The 20,673-nt window shown below is 43.1% G+C and overlaps 1 protein-coding gene across 1 annotated transcript in view; it reads right to left on the bottom strand.

The window, feature by feature from the left end:
- Positions 1-20,673, bottom strand: part of LOC116974988 (collagen alpha-3(VI) chain-like) — a 158,709-nt gene that overhangs the window by 55,737 nt on the left and 82,299 nt on the right. Inside the window, exons 16-27 of the mRNA XM_033023629.1 lie at positions 18,821-19,432; positions 14,756-15,090; positions 12,143-12,221; positions 11,238-11,386; positions 11,058-11,150; positions 7,471-7,524; positions 6,662-6,733; positions 6,514-6,540; positions 5,000-5,044; positions 4,834-4,887; positions 3,047-3,109; positions 2,388-2,453 (exon numbers count right to left, since the gene is read on the bottom strand). Coding sequence (XP_032879520.1) covers positions 2,388-2,453; positions 3,047-3,109; positions 4,834-4,887; positions 5,000-5,044; positions 6,514-6,540; positions 6,662-6,733; positions 7,471-7,524; positions 11,058-11,150; positions 11,238-11,386; positions 12,143-12,221; positions 14,756-15,090; positions 18,821-19,432 — 1,649 coding nt within the window. The remainder of the gene's footprint in view (positions 1-2,387; positions 2,454-3,046; positions 3,110-4,833; positions 4,888-4,999; positions 5,045-6,513; positions 6,541-6,661; positions 6,734-7,470; positions 7,525-11,057; positions 11,151-11,237; positions 11,387-12,142; positions 12,222-14,755; positions 15,091-18,820; positions 19,433-20,673) is intronic.

Here is a 20,673-nt window from a genome sequence, read left to right as displayed (position 1 = left end):
ATTTCACTGGCCAGGAATTTCAATGCCTGCAATAGGGATGAAATGGGATCATATCTAAACCACATGACCCCTTTGACTTCCTCCTCCATAGATCACGTAAAGGTTCATAGAGACATAGAGCGATACGGCATGGAAACAGGCCCTGCAATCTCCTTGTACATGTCAACCCAGTTAGCTTTCTGGGCTCGTCCTATTTGGCCACATATGGCCCGAATATTACTAAACTCTTCTTATTCATACATCTGTACAAATCTCATTTAAAAGTTGTAATTGTATCCGCATCTATTGCTTCCTTCGTCAGATCATTCCAGATACAGCCGGCCCTCTGAGTGGAAACATTGTCCTAACATCTTTCTTAAATCATTCCCCACTGACATTAAGCCTGTGCCCACTAGTTCTTTAGTAACTTGTCAGTTTCTTTGTTGAACTAAATTAAGGCACATGTTGCAATCAAAAGTGCTTGAACAATTGGTTGGGAATTGGGCAGAGATCTGCCCAAGGAAAAAGTGTGGGTTCATTTTATCTACGTCCCTCATGATTTTTTACACTTCATTAAGGAAGACTTGTGAAGCCCTCTCCCAGGTAAGGTCCAATTCTGCAATATTCTAGTCAAATGACCTTGAGTGGTACAAGAAATCTATCTGCAACCTTCAAAGAGACATTAAGGATGCTTGAAAGGAATTCCAGTCTAAGATGGGGACTGAAGGCCATCACATGGATATCTGTAGATTGTGGCAAGTCTTGCACGCTGTACATGCTTGTACAAAGCACAGGCAGACAACTGTGGATCACTTTCCGATGAACACAATGCATTCTCTGTCCTCTTTGAACAGAAGGCCGGTGTAGGATTGCTAACTACCCCGCTAGTCTCAAGTGTGCCTGTACCAATGGTCACTGTTGTACATCTAACCTTCCAGACTAGGCTACCATGCAGGGCCTTGTCAAAAAGCAGGCAAAATTCTACACAGTTCCACCTATACATAATAGCCAAAGACAATAGGTGGAGGAGTAGGCCATACGCCCTTCAAGCCAGCACCGTCATACAATGTGATCATGGCTGATCATCCACAACCAATACCCCGTTCCTGCCTTCTCCCCATATCCCCTGACCTTACTATCTTTAAGAGCCCTATCTAGCTCTCTCTTGAAAGCATCCAGAGAACCGGCCTCCACCACCCTCTGAGGCAGAGAATTCCACAGACTCACAACTCTCTGTGTGAAAAAGTGTTTCCTCATCTCCGTTCTAAATGGCTTACCCCTTATTCTTAAACTGTGGCCCCTGGTTCTGGACTCCCCCAACATTGGGAACATGTTTCCTGCCTACATCCGAGACACTTCACAAGCCCTTCAACTCTTCAATAACTTTCAATTTCTAGAGCATATTGCCTCATCTTTACCATGGACATTTGATCCATTTACAACTCCAGGATGGTCTCAAGGCCTCTGGTTCTTCCTCAAACATAGACCACAAACAATTTCCCTCCCCCTGGTGGTACTCGTCCATGCCCTCAACAACTTCCCTTCTGACTCCTCCCCAGGTACTTTCCCCTGAAAGCACAGGAGATAATAATAATAATAATGGATGGGATGTATATAGCGCCTTTCTAATACTCAAGGCGCTTTACATCGCATTATTCATTCACTCCTCAGTCACACTCGGTGGTGGTAAGCTACTTCTGTAGCCACAGCTGCCCTGGGGCAGACTGACGGAAGCGTGGCTGCCAATCTGTGCCTACGGCCCCTCCGACCACCACCAATCACTCACACACATTCACACACATTCACACACAGGCAAAGGTGGGTGAAGTGTCTTGCCCAAGGACACAACGACAGTATGCACTTCAAGCGGGATTCGAACCGGCTACCTTCCGGTTGCCAGCCGAACACTTAGCCCATTGTGCCATCTGTCGTCCCGATGAAACACATCCTCCCTCGCCTCCATCCAGGGAGCCAGAAACACCTCCAGTTTGGAAACAGGTTCACGAGCACCTCCTCTAACCTCATCTACTGCATCCAATGTTGATCTCCTGTACATCGGCGAGAGAAAACTGGGCGATCGTTTCGCCGAACACTTGCGCTCAGTCCGCCAAGGCTTACTGGATCTCCTGGTAGACAACCATTTTAACTCCCCTTAGCTATTCACATATTGACTTTTCTCTCTTGGGCCTCTTCCATTGCCAGAGTGAGGCCAGACTCAAACAGGAGGAACAGCAACTCATATTCCGCTTGGGTAGCTTATAGACCAACAGCATAAGGTTTCCTTATTCTACACATGCAGAAGTTCCTACTAGAGAGGGTAAACTACTGTTAACTAATATAATATCCAACACAATTACATATAGGAACCATTTAAGAAAAATATATGAATTCAATAATGTATACATTACCACCAAGCCCATGTCACCCATTTGTCCTTTGGCTCCTTTCTGGTTATTGGTGAGTCCGGGTTCACCCTGTAGGATCACAGTTTCACAAAATGGAACCGTTGCCGACATCATCGTTTTAAGGCTCGCAACTACATCATAGAACCAATCAGCCTCGTAACAAACAGCAACTAAACATGTTCTCTTGCTGAAATTAATTCAACTTCTCCGTTTAAACAAGCAGATAAATTCCTCATATATGGAGTAAAAGTTTGTTACTTTGCTAATTGCTTGTATCTTGCGTTTTCACCCACGTTAACACCACATATGTCATGACTGCAGGAAATACTGCATCGCTTGGGAAGCTTGAATTTACTGATGGAAATGAATTGTAATGCTGGAACTTAACGCTGTCGGTCACGTTAGCCATGCACACCCTTCGAACACAGACTTTGACTTCATTATCTTAAAGATAGATTCAGTTCAACAAATAATTTGTCGATCATTTTCGGTGATCTATTTTATTCAAATCTTTTTCTAAAAAGTTGGGATAAATTAGGCCAATTTGAATCAAATAAGTGGGCATCACTTTGAATTGCTTTCCCACTGGAAGTCCACGCTGATGAATGTAAATGAACACACAGCAGATGGAGAAAGACTTTAGAAAATTATGCATAACTTACCGGATCACCACGATAACCATGGTCACCTCTCTCTCCCATTGAACCTTTGACACCTTTTGAACCCTGGAGAGAAAATGGATCATCCAGTTTAATTTGGTGTCATTGATATCTTTCATCAATCTCTACCAAAATCTATCTAAGCTCAATTTAGTTAACACCATTCATATTCTAACACCATTCATATTAAAACAGAGATAGATAGATTCTTGATTATTACGGGTGTCAGGGGTTGTCAGGTGGGACTAAGGGAAAATGATTGTTCGGCACGGACTTGTAGGGCCGAGATGGCCTGTTTCCGTGCTGTAATTGTTATATGGTTATATGGTTATATGGTTGTGGGGAGAAGGCAGGAGAATGGGGTTAATAGAGGGAGATAGATCAGCCATGATTGAATGGCGGAGTAGACTTGATGGGCTGAATGGCCTAATTCTGCTCCTATCACTTATGACCTTCGGACCTTTACTTTTTAAGCTTTTAAAACATGTTCAAGCCTCAGTGGATGAACCCTGTGGTATGTCCTCTCTGACTGCCACCATGTAGGTCTCCCTGATTAGTAGCTTAACTTCTCCACCTCTTCTCCCTCTCCATCACATTTGAAACATGGAAACCCCGGAACACTAAGCAGTCAGACATGTCCCTCTCACAACCTCATTTCTGTAATTGGCACTACATCACCGATCCCCCTTTTGAGTTCATCTGCTGTCCCCACAATGCTCCCTGCGTTGAAATAGACACAGTTCAGCTCATCAGCTTCACCGTATTCCTTCACCCCACCCTGTCTGTCCTCCCTGTGAGACTACATGGATCTAGCCTCCACCTTCCCATCGCTCTTTCCAATTCCTGGTCTACTCTTCTGGTTCCCACCCTTCTGCTTCTCTAGTTTGAACCCACCCCAGCAGCACTAGCCAGCCTCCCCATCCAGTTCGGATGCAACCTGTTCCTCTTATCCCTCAAATGATACAGAGAACAACAACAAACTACATCTACTTCCCCGTGAATGACAAACACACAAATAACTGCAGAAGAAACAATGACAAGTGCTGTGATATAAACCACTAATATTAAAGATTAATAGACTGGTATTCTAGGTATTCATGTCATAAGGAATAGGAGTAGAATTCAATCATGGCTGATCTATCTCTCCCTCCTAACCCCATTCTCCTGCCTTCTCCCCATAACCCCCGACACTAATCAAGAATCTATCTATCTCTGCCCAAAAAATATCTACCGACTTGCCCTCCACAGCCTTCTGCAGCAAAAAAATCCACAGATTCACCACCCTCTGACTAAAGAAATGTCTCCTCATCTCCTTCTTAAAAGAACGTCCTTTAATTCTGCGGCTATGACCTCTAGCTCTAGACTCTCCCACTAATGGAAACATTCTTCCAACATCCACTATATCCAAGTCTATATTATAGACAGATAATATATTATATATAATATGGATATTGTAGACAGACATTATATAAACTTTAAAAACTTTAAAATTGAATAGTATCTGTATTTCCATTGGCAGCTCGCAGTCTGGCACAGAAGGATGTCTTTCGAGACTGAGAGCTGCCAATGGAAATACAGATATTATGGACAGATATTGTATAAGCTTAAAAACCTTGTATGTTTCATAATTGTATGCTTCATTCATTTAAATGAAATGTTGATTTGTTAAGTTACATCCAAACTAAAACTAATTAATCATAAAATGAAAAGTTTCAGTAATGCTTTGTGCAGAAGGACTACCCTGCTCTATAGCTCTGGCGTAATTGGTTCGCAGAAGTCAGCTAACTTACCCATGTTCCTGGATTGCCGATTTCTCCCGATTTTCCAAGAACTCCGTATGCCCCCTGGATAATACATGAAAAGGTGACCATCACTTTGATTGAAGAGACAAGTTGTAAAGAAGTCAAAAGTAGTGACAATTTAATCGTGATAAATGGATCACAGCCAAACGCATACCTGTTCCCCATCTATTCCATCCAGGCCCAGTTCTCCCATTTGACCCTATGGAAGGTAGAAAGACAATAAACAAGTTAGAGCAGGAAATAGCTACACTGTTCAATAAGTCAATCCCTATGTGAGCGGCATGGTGATGTAGTGGTAGATCTACTGCCTTACAGCGCCAGAGACCCGGGTTCCATCCTATGGAGTTTGTATGTTCTCCCCATGGCCTGCGTGGGTTTTCTCTGAGATCTTCGGTTTCCTCCCACACTCCAAAGACGTACAAGTTTCTTGATTCATTGGCTTGGTGTAAATGTATAAATGTAAATGTTGTGCGTGTCGGATAGTGTTAGTGTACGGCGATCGCTGGTCGGTGCGGGCACAGTGGGCCAAAGGGCCTGTTTCCACGTTATATCTCTAAATTAAACTAAACTTTATAACAAACGGATATCTATTGCTGTTCTTTCACTACATCTTTAAATTCCTTGTGTTTCAAGAAACACAATTGCCTTTTAAACCAACAGGACTATCCGCCTGACAGACTTGTCTATTTCATAGATAGACATACACCTCCTCGAACCCCATCAACTACATCTGGTGTGTCTGATGTGGGCTCCAGTGCACTGGCGAGACCAAACATAGACTCGACAAAAGCAAGAGATCCAAGCAGACGATGCTGCCTGTCTCGCTGAGTAACTCCAGCATTTTGTGTCTATCTTTGGTGTAAACCAGCATCTGCAGTTCCTTCCTGGACCAAAGCTTTTCCCTGCTCCTCAGTACATGTGAGAATAAACTAAACTGAACTATATAAATTAAGGTTAATTAATTTGATGGTGTTAAGTGACTTGTAATGTGGTAATTGCATTTCTAAATAGTAATGGGATCCTATTCCTCAATTGGGAAGCAGACATCGAGTTCAGCCAGTAGTCTGTATTCCTGGGAATTATTTAAGCATGATCTAAGCACCCAAGATAATAGCAAGTCTTAACTCTCAACTCTAGCAACTCAGGTGCTGTAGAAAGCATCCTGACCTGAAACATCTCTATCTGGTTTGGCAACAGCTCTGCCCAGGACAGGAAGGCTCTGCAGAGGATCGTGCATTTGGGTGAACACATCACGGGAACTACACTCACCCACCGGCAGGACCTATACACCAGGAGGTGTAGATCCAGAGCCAGCAAGATCATGAAGGTCCCCTACCACCCCAGCAATGGACTGTTCCAGCTGCTGCGGTCAGGCAAGTGCCTCTGCTGTCACGCTGCGAAAACAGAGAGGCTGAGACGGAGTTTCTTTCCACAGGCCATCAGGACTGTAAACTCTAATCTCACCAGGGCGTAAATATTGTTGTGTCTTCTTTTTTTAATGTAAATATTGATTCTATTCTGTTCTGTTCTGCTGTTATGCACAATCCCGCAAGCATTGCCACTTTCATTTCACTGTACATCTTGTATGTGTATGTGACAAATAAAGTTGACTTGACTTAATTGTCATTTGCTAATATATAAATAATTGTGGATCAAATCAATACATACCTTTTCTCCTGGGTATCCAAAAGAACCCTATTATTTGTAAAAAGAAAAAAATAAATATATGTTTAGATGTATTTACTAGCACCAACTGCAACAGTTTTTTAAAGAAATTAATTCAATTTCATCTCGTTCAAAGTTTCTGACACGTTACCTTAAATCCACTTTTCCCCTGGCATCCTTGGAATCCTTGAGTTCCGTTTATACCAGGATGACCTCTTTCACCCTGTGAGATACAGAAAAATGAAGATGCAGTAATTCAAACCGTTCAGCTTTCTGTTTCAGCACTTACAGCAAGGAGGGGGTGGAACAGCATTGTAGTGGCCAGGAAACATAGAAATGGAACTAATGCAGAGGCCTTTCCTAACTTGGAGAAGGGAACACTCGAGATCAGAAGGAGGTTAGTTGTGTTATATCAGCATGAAGGGCCAGTGGGAAGAACGTTCTCCCTCCTGACACACTTGACTGCCATCCGCCTGTCCCTGCAGCCTTCAGCATCCATGTTTCGCAGATCTGCAGAAGCACAGTTAAAGACTGGATGGTATGAAAGATTGCTAAACCTTCCAGGAGGTATTCTCATTAACGTACCAAATGGGAGCTTTGTGGATCAATAAGGAATCACAAGCTCCCTCCTCTTTAGGTAAAGACATTTCCCTTTATTTCAGTCTTAGATGGCCTATCACACATTGTTAAGCTTTGACCCATGTCTCTCACCATTAGAACTTATCCTCGTCCACAGATTTCCTGCATTTTCGGGCCAATTTATTTATTTTTCATGCCAACGTGATCTCATGTGATGGGTGGGTAGGGGTGGGGATGTGGTTATCAAAAATGAGATCAGTGCTTTCTAAACAAAACTGAACAGATACAGGTTTGCATAGCTTGATGTCAGACTAATTTAAAAAAAAAGAAATCAAAAGCACTTTTAATATTGATGATGTACAGATGACACATTTTACTTACAACTCCACCTTCATAGCCTGGATGACCGACGATACCTTTGGGTCCTGGTGAACCCTGGGGAAGAGAGAGAAAATTCATGTGAAAGACTAATTCTTGATTGAAAACCAAAACCGCAGGAGTTGTAAATACAAAATAAAAACAGAAAGCAATGGAAGCACACAGCAGGTCAGGCAGCATCTGTGGAAAGAAAACTTAATGCTTGTCTGAACAGAATCGTTATTTGTTTACTGATACTAACTTTCAATCATGTACGATTCTCTCTCATTATACTGCCTCAATTAGCTTGTTCCATATATCCAAATGTGTGAAAGGTTTCTCGTCAGGTTCATGTTAAATCTTTTCCCTTTTCACCTTAAACCTAAGTGGTTCTTCATTCCCCCACCCTGGGTAAAGGCCAATTTAGATTCACCATATCTATTCCCCTCAAGATCTTATATATCTCTACAAGATCACCCTTCTGCCTCATGCACTCCATGGAACGAAGTCCGAGCCTGCCCAGCCTCTCTCTATAGTTCAGGCCCTCAAGACCTGGCGACATCCTCATAAATCTTCCCTGCAGCTTTTCCGGCTCAACAACAACCTTACTAAAGCAAGGTGACAAAAAATGAACACAATACTCTAAATGCAGCCTCACCAAAGTCTTGTACGACTGCAACATAACATTCCAACTTCAATGCTCAGTACCCAGGCTAATGAAGGCCAATGTGCCAAAAGCCTTCTTGACCACCCTATCTACCTCCTGCCACTTCCAAGAAACAATGTACCTGCACTCCTAGATCCATCTGCAATACAACAACCTCCAGGACACTGCCATTCACTGTGAAGGTCCTACCCTTGTTAGACATCCCAAAATGCAACACCTCTCACTTATATGCATTAAACTTCATTAGCCATTTCTCAGTCCACCTGCCCAGTTATAATTTTTGATAACCATCTTCACTATCTCTGATACCACCCACTTGAGTGTCACTATCACCCACTTGAGTGTCATCGTACTAATCATGCCTTGTACATTCTCATCCAAATCGTAGATATAAACCACAAACAGCAATGGGCCCATCGCTGATTCCTGAGGCACACCACTAGTCCGACAAGTCTCCACTATTCCCCTCTGCTTTCATCCATGAAGCTAATTCTCTATCCAGTCGGCCAGCTCTGCCTGAAGCCCTTCCAGAGCAGCCTATCGTGTGGAACTTTATCTTTGCTAAGGTCCATATAGACAACGTCGACAGCTTTGCCCTCACCAACATTTTGGTTACAGCTTCAAAAAACTCAAAAATCAAGACATGAGTCAAGAGTCTGCAGAGATGCTGCCTGACTCAGTGAGTTAATCCACCATTTTTTGTCTATCTTCCATGTAAGCTAACATCTGCAGTTCCTTCTTACACATGTCCTTAAATGGAACAATTCAATTCTTACATACAAGACACACTCCCACGTATAAAACTATCCTGACTATCCCTTATCAGCCCCTGTCTATCCAAAAGCATTTATATCTTATCAATTCGTCCCTTCCCACCCAAACCACCACGTCCGCTGGTACTTTCCCTTGCAACCGCAGGAAATGCTACACTTGTCGCTTTACCTCCCCCCTCGACTCTATCCAAGGACCCAAGCAGTCATTCCAGGCGAGGCAGAGGTTCACCTGCACCGCCTCCAACCTCATCTATTGCATCCGATTTTCTAGGTGTCAACTTCTCTACATCGGTGAGATCAAGCGCAGGCTTGGCGGTCGCTTCGCCCAACACCTCCGCTCAGTTTCTGTCCTGGGCCTCTTCCATGGCCAAAGTGAAGCCCAGCGCAAATTGGAGGAGCAGCACCTCATATTTGCTTGGGTAGTTTCCACCCCAGTAGTATGAACATTGACTTCTCCAATTTCAGGTAGTCCTTGCTTTCTCCCTCCTTCCCCTCCCCTTGCCAGCTCTCCCACAAGCCTACTGTCTCCACCTCTTCATTTATTTTTCCCATCTCCCGACATCAGTCTGAAGAAGGGTCTCGACCCGAAACGTTGCCTATTCCTTCTCTCCATAGAAACTGCCTCACCCTCTGTTTCTCCATCATTTTTGTCTAACTTTGATTTTTCCAGCATCTGCAGTTCTTTCTTAAATATATCTTATCCCTCAACATCCACTCCAGTAACCTGCCTATCACAGATGTTAGGGCTCACTGGTCTATAGTTCCCAGGATTTTCTTTGCATCCCTTCTTAAATAGAGGCGCAACCTTTGCCACCCTCTTATCTTCGGGCACCTCACCCGTGTCTAATAATCCGCGTCTATGTATCCCAGCCAGGGCGCTGTAATTTATTCTCTAGCTTTCTACAGTGTCCTCAGATATATATCTGATCAGGCCCTGGGCCATTTATCTACCCTCATAGCTTAGGCAGTCCTTTGGTGCTATCTGCAAATTCCAATCTTGGAGCTATCTGCAAATTCACCAACCCATCCACTTTTATGTTTCGGGCATTTATCAAAGATCACAAACAGCAGCAGGTCCAGCACAGATTCCTGCAGAACTCCACTGGTCATCGACCTCCATCCTGAATATTGTCCTTCCACCACAAACTTCTGTCTTCTATCAGTCAGCCAGTTCTGAATCCTATGACCAAGTCACTGTTAATCCCGTACATCTTAATCTTCTGGATCAGCCTACCATGGGAGACTTTATCGAATGCCTTATGGGTAGACAACATCCATTGCCCTACCCTCCTCAAAACACTTAGTCAAGTTACTAAAGCACATCCTGCCATGCTGACTGTCACTAAATAAATCATTCTCTTCTAAATGGGAGTAAATCCTTCACAAAAAAATCCTCTCCGATCGTTTCCGTGCCATTGACGTGAGGCTCACCAGCCTAAAATTCAGTGGATTCTCCCTACTTCACTTCCTAAATAAAGGAACAACCTTAGCTACTTCCCAGTCCTCCGGTACTTTGCCTGTAGCTAGAGAAGAGGCAAAGATCTTTGACAAGGCTTCCCCAATCTCCTCTCTCAATAACTTGGGATAGATTCCATCACATTTTGGGGATTTATCTACTTTAATGCTCTTCAAGAGCCCTGACACCTCCTGCATATTAACCTCAAACTTCCCTTGTATATTAGTATTACATACAGCTGGATGTGGAACGGTTACAAATATGGGCTCAACAATAGCAAATGGCCTTAATCCAGGCAAGTGTGAGTTATAGCATTGCGAAATGTAAAATGCAAGTGAAAAGTGTCCAGGTCATGGCAGAACCGTCAACAGCATTGATGTACACAGAGACTATTGAAGATTGTTAGGGCGGCACAGTGGCTCAGCGGTAGAGACCCGGGTTCCATCCCGACTACGGGTGCTGTATATACATTCTCCCCTTGACCGCGTGGGTTTTCTCCAAGATCTTCTGTTTCCTCCCACACTCTAAAGACTCACAGGTTTTTTAGGTTAATTAGATTGGTATAAATGTAAATTGGCCCTACTGTGTGTAGGCTAGTGTTAGTGTGCGGGGGGATTGCTGGTTGGCACGGATTCGGTGGGCCGAAGGACCTGTTTCCATGCTATATCCCTAAACTAAAGTAAATGTTGAGATATGTGAGATCATTTAAACTTACCTTCTGCCCACGTGGACCTTGAGGACCCTTGTCGCCTGGTCGGCCAGCACACTTACATTGGATGTTACAGCACACTCTCTCTGCAATGTTGTCCTGTTAAAACATCATATAATTGGTCCGTAAAACTTTGGAAGTACAAAAACACCTTGCGTAATATTTGCAACAAGAAGTTGATCTTACAATTTCTTCTCCCAGTTCATATTCTAAATCATGATGGGTGATAGAAAGCGGTCTCCTGTATCTAAATCCACGTCCAAATTCCAACAATGAAACGTCGGCAGACCCAGTCACTTTTTCCAAAGACACCAGTATCAGTGCATGCACGCTATCTGTTAGACACAAGGGATAACAAGAATAAAAGTTCATTTGGGTTTGATGTCAAGCCAAACACAATCGTTTTCATATTTTCAAACCGTTGACAGTCTCCGGATAGTATCAAGAGAGAGCTGGATAGGGCTCTTAAAAATAGCGGAGCCAGGGGATATGGGGTGAAGGCAGGAACGGGGTACTGATTGGGGATGATCAGCCATGAGCACATGAATTGTGGTGCTGGCTCGAAGGGCTGAATGGCCTACTCCTGCACATATTGTCTATTGCCTATTGTCTATTGAGATAACCTAAAACTGACTAAGGTTGAAGTGCTCATGGTTCTGCGATCCGCCATTAAGTTGGGTGACTGATATTACTGTTTTAAAGGGAGCAATCATTTATTTCAGATTTTCTCTCATAAGTAGTCAAATAACCAAACTGTGAAGCTAGAGGTTTCCATGGCAAGCTATGGAGAAATAAATGTCCATGCGCTTAATGTAGGTGATGGCAGCAATTTGTCCCTTTAGCTAGCTGCCCCAGCCCTTAACCAATTCTGTGGTTAGATTGGTACTAATCTAAATTCTAATTAGTATGTAGATTACATATCTACATATGTAGATGAAACCACTTACTGTACTGTTAGCATTCAAACTCTGCAGACAAAATTGAGATTATGTTTCTTCTGAAGCAGAAAAGAGCCAATTAAGCCGTGTTTTATTTGTGCCCCCCCCCCCCTTTGAAAAATAAACTTTTGAATAAGAAATAAAGTATTATACCTTCTTGTCGTAACGTCTCAGCCTGTCTTTTTAATGAAGCAAAGTCTTCATCAATGCCGTCAGTGAAATGGATAATAATCTTGAAAAGGGAAGAAAATAATATGAGGGACATGGATAACGTGAATGCTCAGTCTTTTCCCCAGGGTAGAGGATTCTAAAATTTGAGGGCATACATGGTCTCGAGGGATATGGACCAAATGCAGGCAAATTGGTCACCACATTAAGGTGGTCCAAAGCGCCTGTTTCCAAGGTCTACAGCTCAATAGCTCTACAATGCTAAAAACAAAACTTTACATTTTATTGAACCATCCTGTGTCTAATTGGTTTTATGCTTGTTAAATGTGATTTCATTTGTATTTCCAAAAACCATAAATCAATATATATGGGGATAATGCCCTTGATCACACAAATCAGAGGACGCTCTGAGTTAAAAAATAGATAGTTTACAAATTAGAGAAGGTGGCAAACAAGATGGATGGAAAGCATGGGTCCAGGCATTGCAAAGCCACAGCTGCACAAGATATTGGTGATGCTGCATCTGGAATATTGCGTGCAGCTCTGGGAACCTTCCTATAATAAGGATGTGATTAAGCCAGAGAGGATGCGGGAAAGATTCATAAGTTTGTTTCTGGGGACTGGAGGGATGAGTTTTAAGGAAAGGCTTCATAACTGAGGTGTTTTCACCAGAGTAAAGGAAGCTGAGGATTTATGAACAAGATAGATAAGGTGTATAATCACTGTCTATTTTCCAAGGCTAGGCGAGTCTAACACTAGTGGGAATAGGTTTAAAGCAGAGATACTAGAGCGGATGTGTAGTACGCAACGGAGCGTATCTACCGCCATTTCAGTAAACCCGACCCAACTTCAGTTATGCCTCTCGCAGTGTAATCAGCATTGCGGGGGAACAGTTTGTGTGTTTTTTAATGTTTTAAATGTTGTTTTAAATATTCTTTTAAAATGCAGTAAACCCTCATCCATTTCCCCCATCACTGTCAGTAGTGCCTTGGTCGCTATTTGCTGAAGTAAGTGTGTGTGTGGAAACTTGCGTGATTGTTAATCTGACTGGACACACGCTAATACACACGAAAACGGCACATACCTTGGAGAGGGAGGACTGCAGATGCTGGTTTCTACCAAAGGTCATAGAGCAGTCTATGATCTTTGGTTTAAACCGAAGACAGACACAAAACGCTGGAGTAAATCAGCGGATCAGGCAGCATCTCTGGATAAAAGGAATATGTGATATTTTGGGTTGACTGGTCTTCTTCAGACTGGCAGTCAAGTGAAAGGGAAAAGGGAGATATAGGCATACCTTCCATTCATTTGTCCTTAGTACTGTCTATATCTCTTGTTCCTCTTTCCCAGACTCAGTCTGAAGAAGGGTCTCGTCCCAAAATGTCACTCTGTGATCATTGCTTTTGTCCGTCTGCCCGCGCGTAGATGAGGACGCCATGACAGAAGCCGATTACGGAAATGGCGCTGAAGATTACCCATCACCTACTACGGCTATTTCGTGGAGTGAATCATCTTGCTCTATGATCTTTGGTTTAAAGTAAGAAGGGTGAGTTTTCACAATGAGGGTAGTGGATATATGGAACAAGCTGCCCGACAATGTTTAGAAAATATTTGGACAATTCGTGGATAGGACAGGTTTAGAGAAATATAGCCAAACATGGACAAATGCGACTAGATCAGGAAGGAACCTTGGTTGGTATGGAAGAGTTGAGGAAAGGGCCTGTTCATGTGCTGTGTAACTCCTTGACTCTATAAATGCAAGTTAACTTTGTCCCACAAAACAGAAATGAATGTTGCTTTCCCAAGAGATAAAACTGAATTAAATATGAATTAAATAATGGGCAACATTCTTAGGCAGAACTAATTTCAGCAATGTGTTGAGAGCAGTTAATCTTTGTATCCATTGCAGCTCCATATAAATGCTTATTGCCAGGAAATTGAATGGTATCTGTTCCCAGAGATAGGGGGCTTGGAGAACAAAACAGTCAAAGTTGTCTGAATGTTGGTTCTGAGTCCCCAAAATCCTCTACAGTCAATGGCTGACTCGGTTTAGGTGTGAAGAGTTTAAACATCATCTGGTGATAATTTTAGAGAAAAACAAAATTGCTTCTTTAAGGTCTTGATATTTGCATGGATATAGATCCATGCTTTATTGCAAATTGTTCTTTTCTACATGAGAAGCCATGATTGGTTTGAAATCTATGTCATGATTTTGCAAGAGGGCATCATAGGTAAAATCAATAACATTCACGGGGCCACACAATCCGCTCCTGCATGTGTAGGACGGAACTGCAGATGCTGCTTTACACCGAAGATAGACACAAAATGCTGGAATTACTCAGCGAGCCAGGCAGCATGAAGAAGGGTATCGACCTGAAACTACAAAAATTCTTTCTGTGCAGAGAGAAGATGCCTGTCCCACTGGGTTACTCCAGCATTTTCCATCTATCTCCAATAGACAGCATTGTGAGTAATACTTCTTTGACCGTGTCACCATTTACTGAAGCTACGTACATACCCACGTGGTGAAAATTATGCTCTATATAGTTACTTTCAAGTGAAAGCTCAAAAGGAAAACCTAAAATCAAAAGGCCTTACCTTTACTGCACCAGATCTGGCAGACTGGAAAATTCTCTTGTATGCATTTAAGGCGCTTGTTCCAAAGACATAAGGACCATTAGCTGCTAATTTGTCGAATTCAGTCATAATTTCGGATTGATACTCCACCAAGTTCATGCTACGAATTTGTCCATCTTCCCCGAAAGCTGAGAATCCCATTCTGAGAATGGGGGACTGAGTTCCGGTGCAGCTTATGGGATGCAGCTGCGAAATCCTATACAGAGTATCCTTCACTTTGGTCCTGAATCCTGGCTCCAATCCGAACGCATCGCGTGTGTTGATGTCAAAGCCAAATACAACATCAATGTTGCAACCTGTGGGAGGAGGGGAGGGGGTGGGGAGATACTATTTTATATTGAGTTAACAATGCCTAAATAGGAGGGGTAGCACATTAAAATTGTGGCTGCACTCCGTACCACCGAATGCATCATATCAGCTCATCTGCCCACCACAATAACTGGACAAGTAAGCTGTTCATTCACATGCACCCCTCAGTTGTGTGGAAGTTCTGAAGGAGATAGGAACCAGTCACCATAGGAATTTCACCCCCCACCCCCCCTCCCCCTCCCACCACCAACGTGACGTCACAAAACCCCCTCCTCTCTGCCTCACACTGGGGCCGGGGGTGAGGGCTGGTTGTGAGTCCAGGCTCATTATGCCCCTGTCCCACTTAGGAAACCTGAACGGAAACCTCTGGAGACTTTGCGCCCCTCCCAAGGTTTCCGTGCGGTTCCCGGAGGTTCCCGGAGGTTTTTGTCAGTCTCCCTACCTGCTTCCACTACCTGCAACCTCCGGCAACCACCTGCGACCTCCGGAAACCGCACGGAAACCTTGGGTGGGGCGCAAAGTCTCCAGAGGTTTCCGTTCAGGTTTCCTAAGTGGGACAGGGGCATTACTGTTGCCACGTGTATCGAGGTACAGCAAAAGGCTTTGTCTTGCATGTTACATCAGATCAGATACTTTAGCTTAATTTAGTTTAGCTCAGTTTAGTTTAGTTTAGTTTAGTTTATCGTCATGTGTAACCGAGGTACAGAGAAAAGCTTATTCTTGCATGCTACATCAGATAAGTCAAATTTGTTCTATAGTTACAGTTTTACACATGGAGACTTTTTTTTGCAGCGAAATGGCTTGAAATCCCCTCTCTAATGAGAAGTTGCTAAATATATTTATTTAAACTAAAGATCTGTTATTTTACAATGAGCATCACAGCAGAAAAAAAGGTAAAATAATTGCCATTTCCAGCAAACTCATCTCAGCGCCATTTCGTAAAATACCAAATCTGGCCGATCCTAACATATATTTCAGTATCGTTTTATACCATAATAAATATACAAAAAGCCATAAGCAAAGGAAATGTTATTCCAGTTTATAATCATGGAGCAGCTCAATACCATTTTATATTTTCCAAGGAGGTTGCTTTGTATTTTATTGAACTCCAAAGAGCACTGCCCATTCTGCCACTCTAAGAAGCAGACTGGTGAAATTTGCTAGTCCCTCCACTGCAAGCATTGGGAGACCAGAGCTGACCATAGTATCCAAGGTGCAATGCAGTTGGCTTCTTTAATGTTTGCTGTTCCTGTGTTAGCATTCAGAGATTCATAGTAAAATACATTATGGAAACAGCCTCCTCGGCCCACAGTCTGATGCCAAATGAAATTAATCTCCTCACCTTGCACGTGATCATCTGTATATCATTCCATTCCCTGCTTACCCACGTGCCGATCAAAAAGCATTTTAAAACATCCATATTGTGTTTGCATTTGCAATACACATGGCAGCACATTCCAGGCACCCGCCATCCTCTGTGCAAAAAACTGGCCCTGCACATCTACTTTTCATTTTGCCTCTCTCACCTTAAAACTATGTCCCCGAGCTATTGATATTTTCCACCCTGGAACAAAGGTTGTGACTGTCCACTCTATCTTTGCCTGTCATAATTTTATATACTCTATCAAACTCCAACATTACAGATTCATGTCTAAGGATGTCCAGTTTACTTTGAACATCAGCAACTTTTACTCTTTTCAGTATTACACAACTTTTCCACTTTTTCATCAAGGTGAATGAGTATTTGATCACACTATATATGCCATATCACATGGCCTTAGCACATCCATTTAGCATGTCTATAGTCCGCTAACAACCACACAGGGTCCCAGCATTGTGTTCGTAGAAGAATTAGGTTAGATTGCTTAGACTGGCAAAGCTGAGTTTTTATTGGTGCAAAGAAGACTCTCATGAGTTTGTATGAGTTCTCCCAATTCTCTTTCCTTTGCAGAGACAGAGCCCTATCTCTATGATTAGAGTCATAGAATCATAGAGTGATACAGTGTGGAAACATGCCCTTCAGCCCAACTTGCCCACACTGGCCAGCTACATTAGTTCCACTTGCCTGCATTTGGCCCATATCCTTCCAAACCTGTCCTATCCATGTACCTATCCAACTGTTTCTTAAACATTGGGATAGTCCCTGCCTCAACTACATTGTCTGGCAGCTTGTTCCATACACTCACCAGCCTTTATTTGAAAATGTTACCCCTTAGATTCCTGTTAAATCTTTCCCCTCCACCTTAAACATATGAACTCTAGTTGTCGATTCACCCACTCTGGGCAAGATACTGTGCATCTACCCTATCTATTCCTCTAATGATTTTATACACCTCAATAAGATCACCCCTCATCCTCCAATGCTCCAAAGAATAGAGTCTCAGCCTACTTAACCTCTCCCTATAGCTCAGGCCATCAAGCATTCAGGTACAGCAGGTAGTGAAGAAAGCGTATGGCATGTTGGCCTTTATAACAAGAGGAGATGAGTATAGGAGCAAAGAGGTCCTTCTGCAGTTGTACAGGGCCCTAGTGAGACCACACCTGGAGTATTGTGTGCAGTTTTGGTCCCCTAACTTGAGGAAGGGCATTCTTGCTATTGAGGGAGTGCAGCGTAGGTTTACAAGGTTAATTTCCGGGATGGCGGGAAGTGTCATATGCTGAGAGAATGGAGCAGCTGGGTGTGTAAACTCTGGTGTTTAGAAGGATGAGAGTGGATCTTATTGAAACATATAAGATTATTAAGGGATTGGACACGCTAGAGGCAGGAAACATGTGCCTGATGTTGGGGGAGTCCAGAACCAGAAGCCACAGTTTAAGAATAAGGGGTAAGCCATTAGGAAACACTTTTACTCACAGAGAGTTGTGAGTCTGTGGAATTCTCTGCCTCAGAGGCCGGTTCTCTGGATTCTTTCAAGAGAGAGCTGGATATGGCTCTTAAAGATAGCGGAGTCAGGGGATATGGGGAGAAGGCAGGAAGGGGTACTAATTGGAGATGATCAGCCATTATCACATTGAATTGCGGTGCTGGCTCGAAGGGCCGAATGGCCTACTCCTGCATCTATTGTCTATTGTCTATTGAGTCCTGGCAACATCCTTGTAAATCTTCTTTGTACCCTTCCCAGCTTGTGTGTGAACTCAGCCAGCTCCACATGGGGAACTTGAACTAAGAATAGTTTTTTTTGCATAGTTGATAGCTTGTGAATTGCACCAAAGGCAAGGATCAAAATGAGAATCCAGCATCTGCATTAGTTTAGTTTAGTTTAGTTTAGTTTAGAGATACAGCACGGAAACAAGTCCTTTGGCCCGCCTAGTCCGCACCAACCAGCGATCCCCGCACACTAACACTCTCCTACACTACTACAAGAGGGACAATTTACACTTATACCAAGCCAATTAACCTACAAACCTGTATGTCTTTGGAGTGTGGGAGGAAATCGAAGATCTCGGAGAAAACCCACGTGGGTCACGGGGAGAACCTACTGTACAAACTCCGTACAGACAGCACCCGTAGTCGGGATCGAACCTGGGTCTCCGGTGCTGTAAAACAGCAACTCTGCTTGCATGGAATGCCAATTGGAGACTGCCTTTTAATTATACCCCTTCTCCCAGTTGGTGACGATATTTGACTCAGAGAACTAAAATAAAGCACTTAATAACTCATGCTTGGAGCATGTGAACAGTTTATATGTTGCAGGAAAGTGATTAATTTGTTCTTACTTCTTGCAACGTCATTTAATAGTGGGCAGAGTTGACCTTCGCCAGCAATGATATCGGTCGTGGCTAATAAGACTTGCTCGGTCAGTTCAGAGAGCGTGTTCATATCTGACACTCTGAAGACCACGGCTGGTTCACTTGCGATTTGGGTAATTTCAGTTACGTCCGCGTCCTGCACGCCAATGGTGATAATCTTGAATCCCGCAGTTTTCAGCTCCATTGCCGCAGCCACGGCATTGTCGCTGGACTTGCCGCCAATTAATAGGAAAGTGATTTGCGGAACTCCTTCTTCACTCCTGCTCCCCGCCGACTTGCTGAATTGATTGTTCTTAACAAAGCGCAAGGCTGCCCCTGTGTTCAAGGTTGTGCCTCCCTTGTACACTATACCCTCAATAGCCTTGAGAACATTGTCCCTTGTCAGGTAAGAATTGAGGTAGAATTCGTTGTTGGCATCAGAATTGTATTGGACTACTCCCACCTGGAGAGAACCGTCATCAAGAAAGATAGCGTCAACTATGCTGGAAACAAACTCCGTGAGGCGCGGGAAGTTTTGCCTTCCAATGTTAATGGAGCCATCCAGAATGAATACAATGTCAGCTTTATTCTGATTGAAATCTTGAAAAGCAAATGAAAGAGAATGAAATTAGAAAAAACATCAATCTTTATCAATATTCATAATAGAATTTCAAACCATATTTGCTGTTTTACCACCTTCCCTTCCTATACGGTATCACCTATTATCTGTGGATGTTGTGTTATGATGCTGGGGATGTGGGTATCTGATGCACGAGGTTCTCTTTACTATCACGCATAAATGCGCATCTTTTCATTCACGTAGGAGCCCGGATTGCGTGAATGAGTGGAGATCTCATTGAAACATACATAACAGTGAAAGGCTTTGATAGAGTGGATGTGGAGAAGATGTTTCCACTGGTGGGAGAGTCCAGCACTGGAGGTCATAGCTTCAGAATTAAAGGAAGTTCTTTTAGCAAGGAGATGAGGAGAAACTTCTTTAGTCAGAGAGTGGTGAATCTGTGGAATTCTTTGCCACAGAAGGCTGTGAAGGCCAAGTCAGTGGATATGTTTAAGGCAGAGATAGATAGATTCTTGATTAGTACGGGTATCTGGGGTTATGGGGAGAAGGCAGAAGAATGGGGTTTGGAGGGAGAGATAGATTAGCCATGATTGAATGGCGGAGTAGACGTGATGGGCCAAATCGCCTAGTTCTACTCCTATTCCTTATCACCTTACGCTGCCGTGAGGCAGCCACGTCATGAAGTACCACTGCAAAGTATAATCCATCCTCAATAATTCTGTTGCTGGTGCTGCCCCTTCTGGAGTTATTGGACAATGAGTAAAACCATGATGGACCATCTCTCCCTTCTCAAGTTTAGACTTCAAACACCAACTGCTGTGGCTCTTGGCTGACAGACAGTCATCTCACCATGAATGATATATAAAAACAAAGAACATCGATCTTCCAGTCTGCCCATTTTCCTGGAAATAGTTTTGCCCACTATTTACCACAGTTCAACATTTCTTTTAAAATGTTCCTACCTTTCAATTCTATCAAGTTAAGTGCATAGGCTATTTAAAAGGCCTCAGAGAGCTTTGAATAGCAATGAATGTGAGTATCGGATGGAAGACAGCAAGAAATAATATGTTGGCTGCAACTAAATCAAGGTTAGTCATAAACATCAGAGGAGTGAAAATACCCCAAGAAACAAAACAGTGATGTCTGCTAATCTTTGCAGATTATTTGAAATCGATTTCCCTAGATGATACAAATTAACAACATTTTCTCTAAAATAAAAATCTTTAATGAAATGTGTGGTCAGTTATGTTTTGTTGGAAGC

Source organism: Amblyraja radiata, chromosome 7 (genome assembly GCF_010909765.2).
Source record: "Amblyraja radiata isolate CabotCenter1 chromosome 7, sAmbRad1.1.pri, whole genome shotgun sequence".
In the NCBI taxonomy this organism is placed as follows: domain Eukaryota; kingdom Metazoa; phylum Chordata; class Chondrichthyes; order Rajiformes; family Rajidae; genus Amblyraja; species Amblyraja radiata.
Note: the sequence above shows the minus strand (reverse complement) of the source record. Positions and strands in the feature narration are given on the sequence as shown.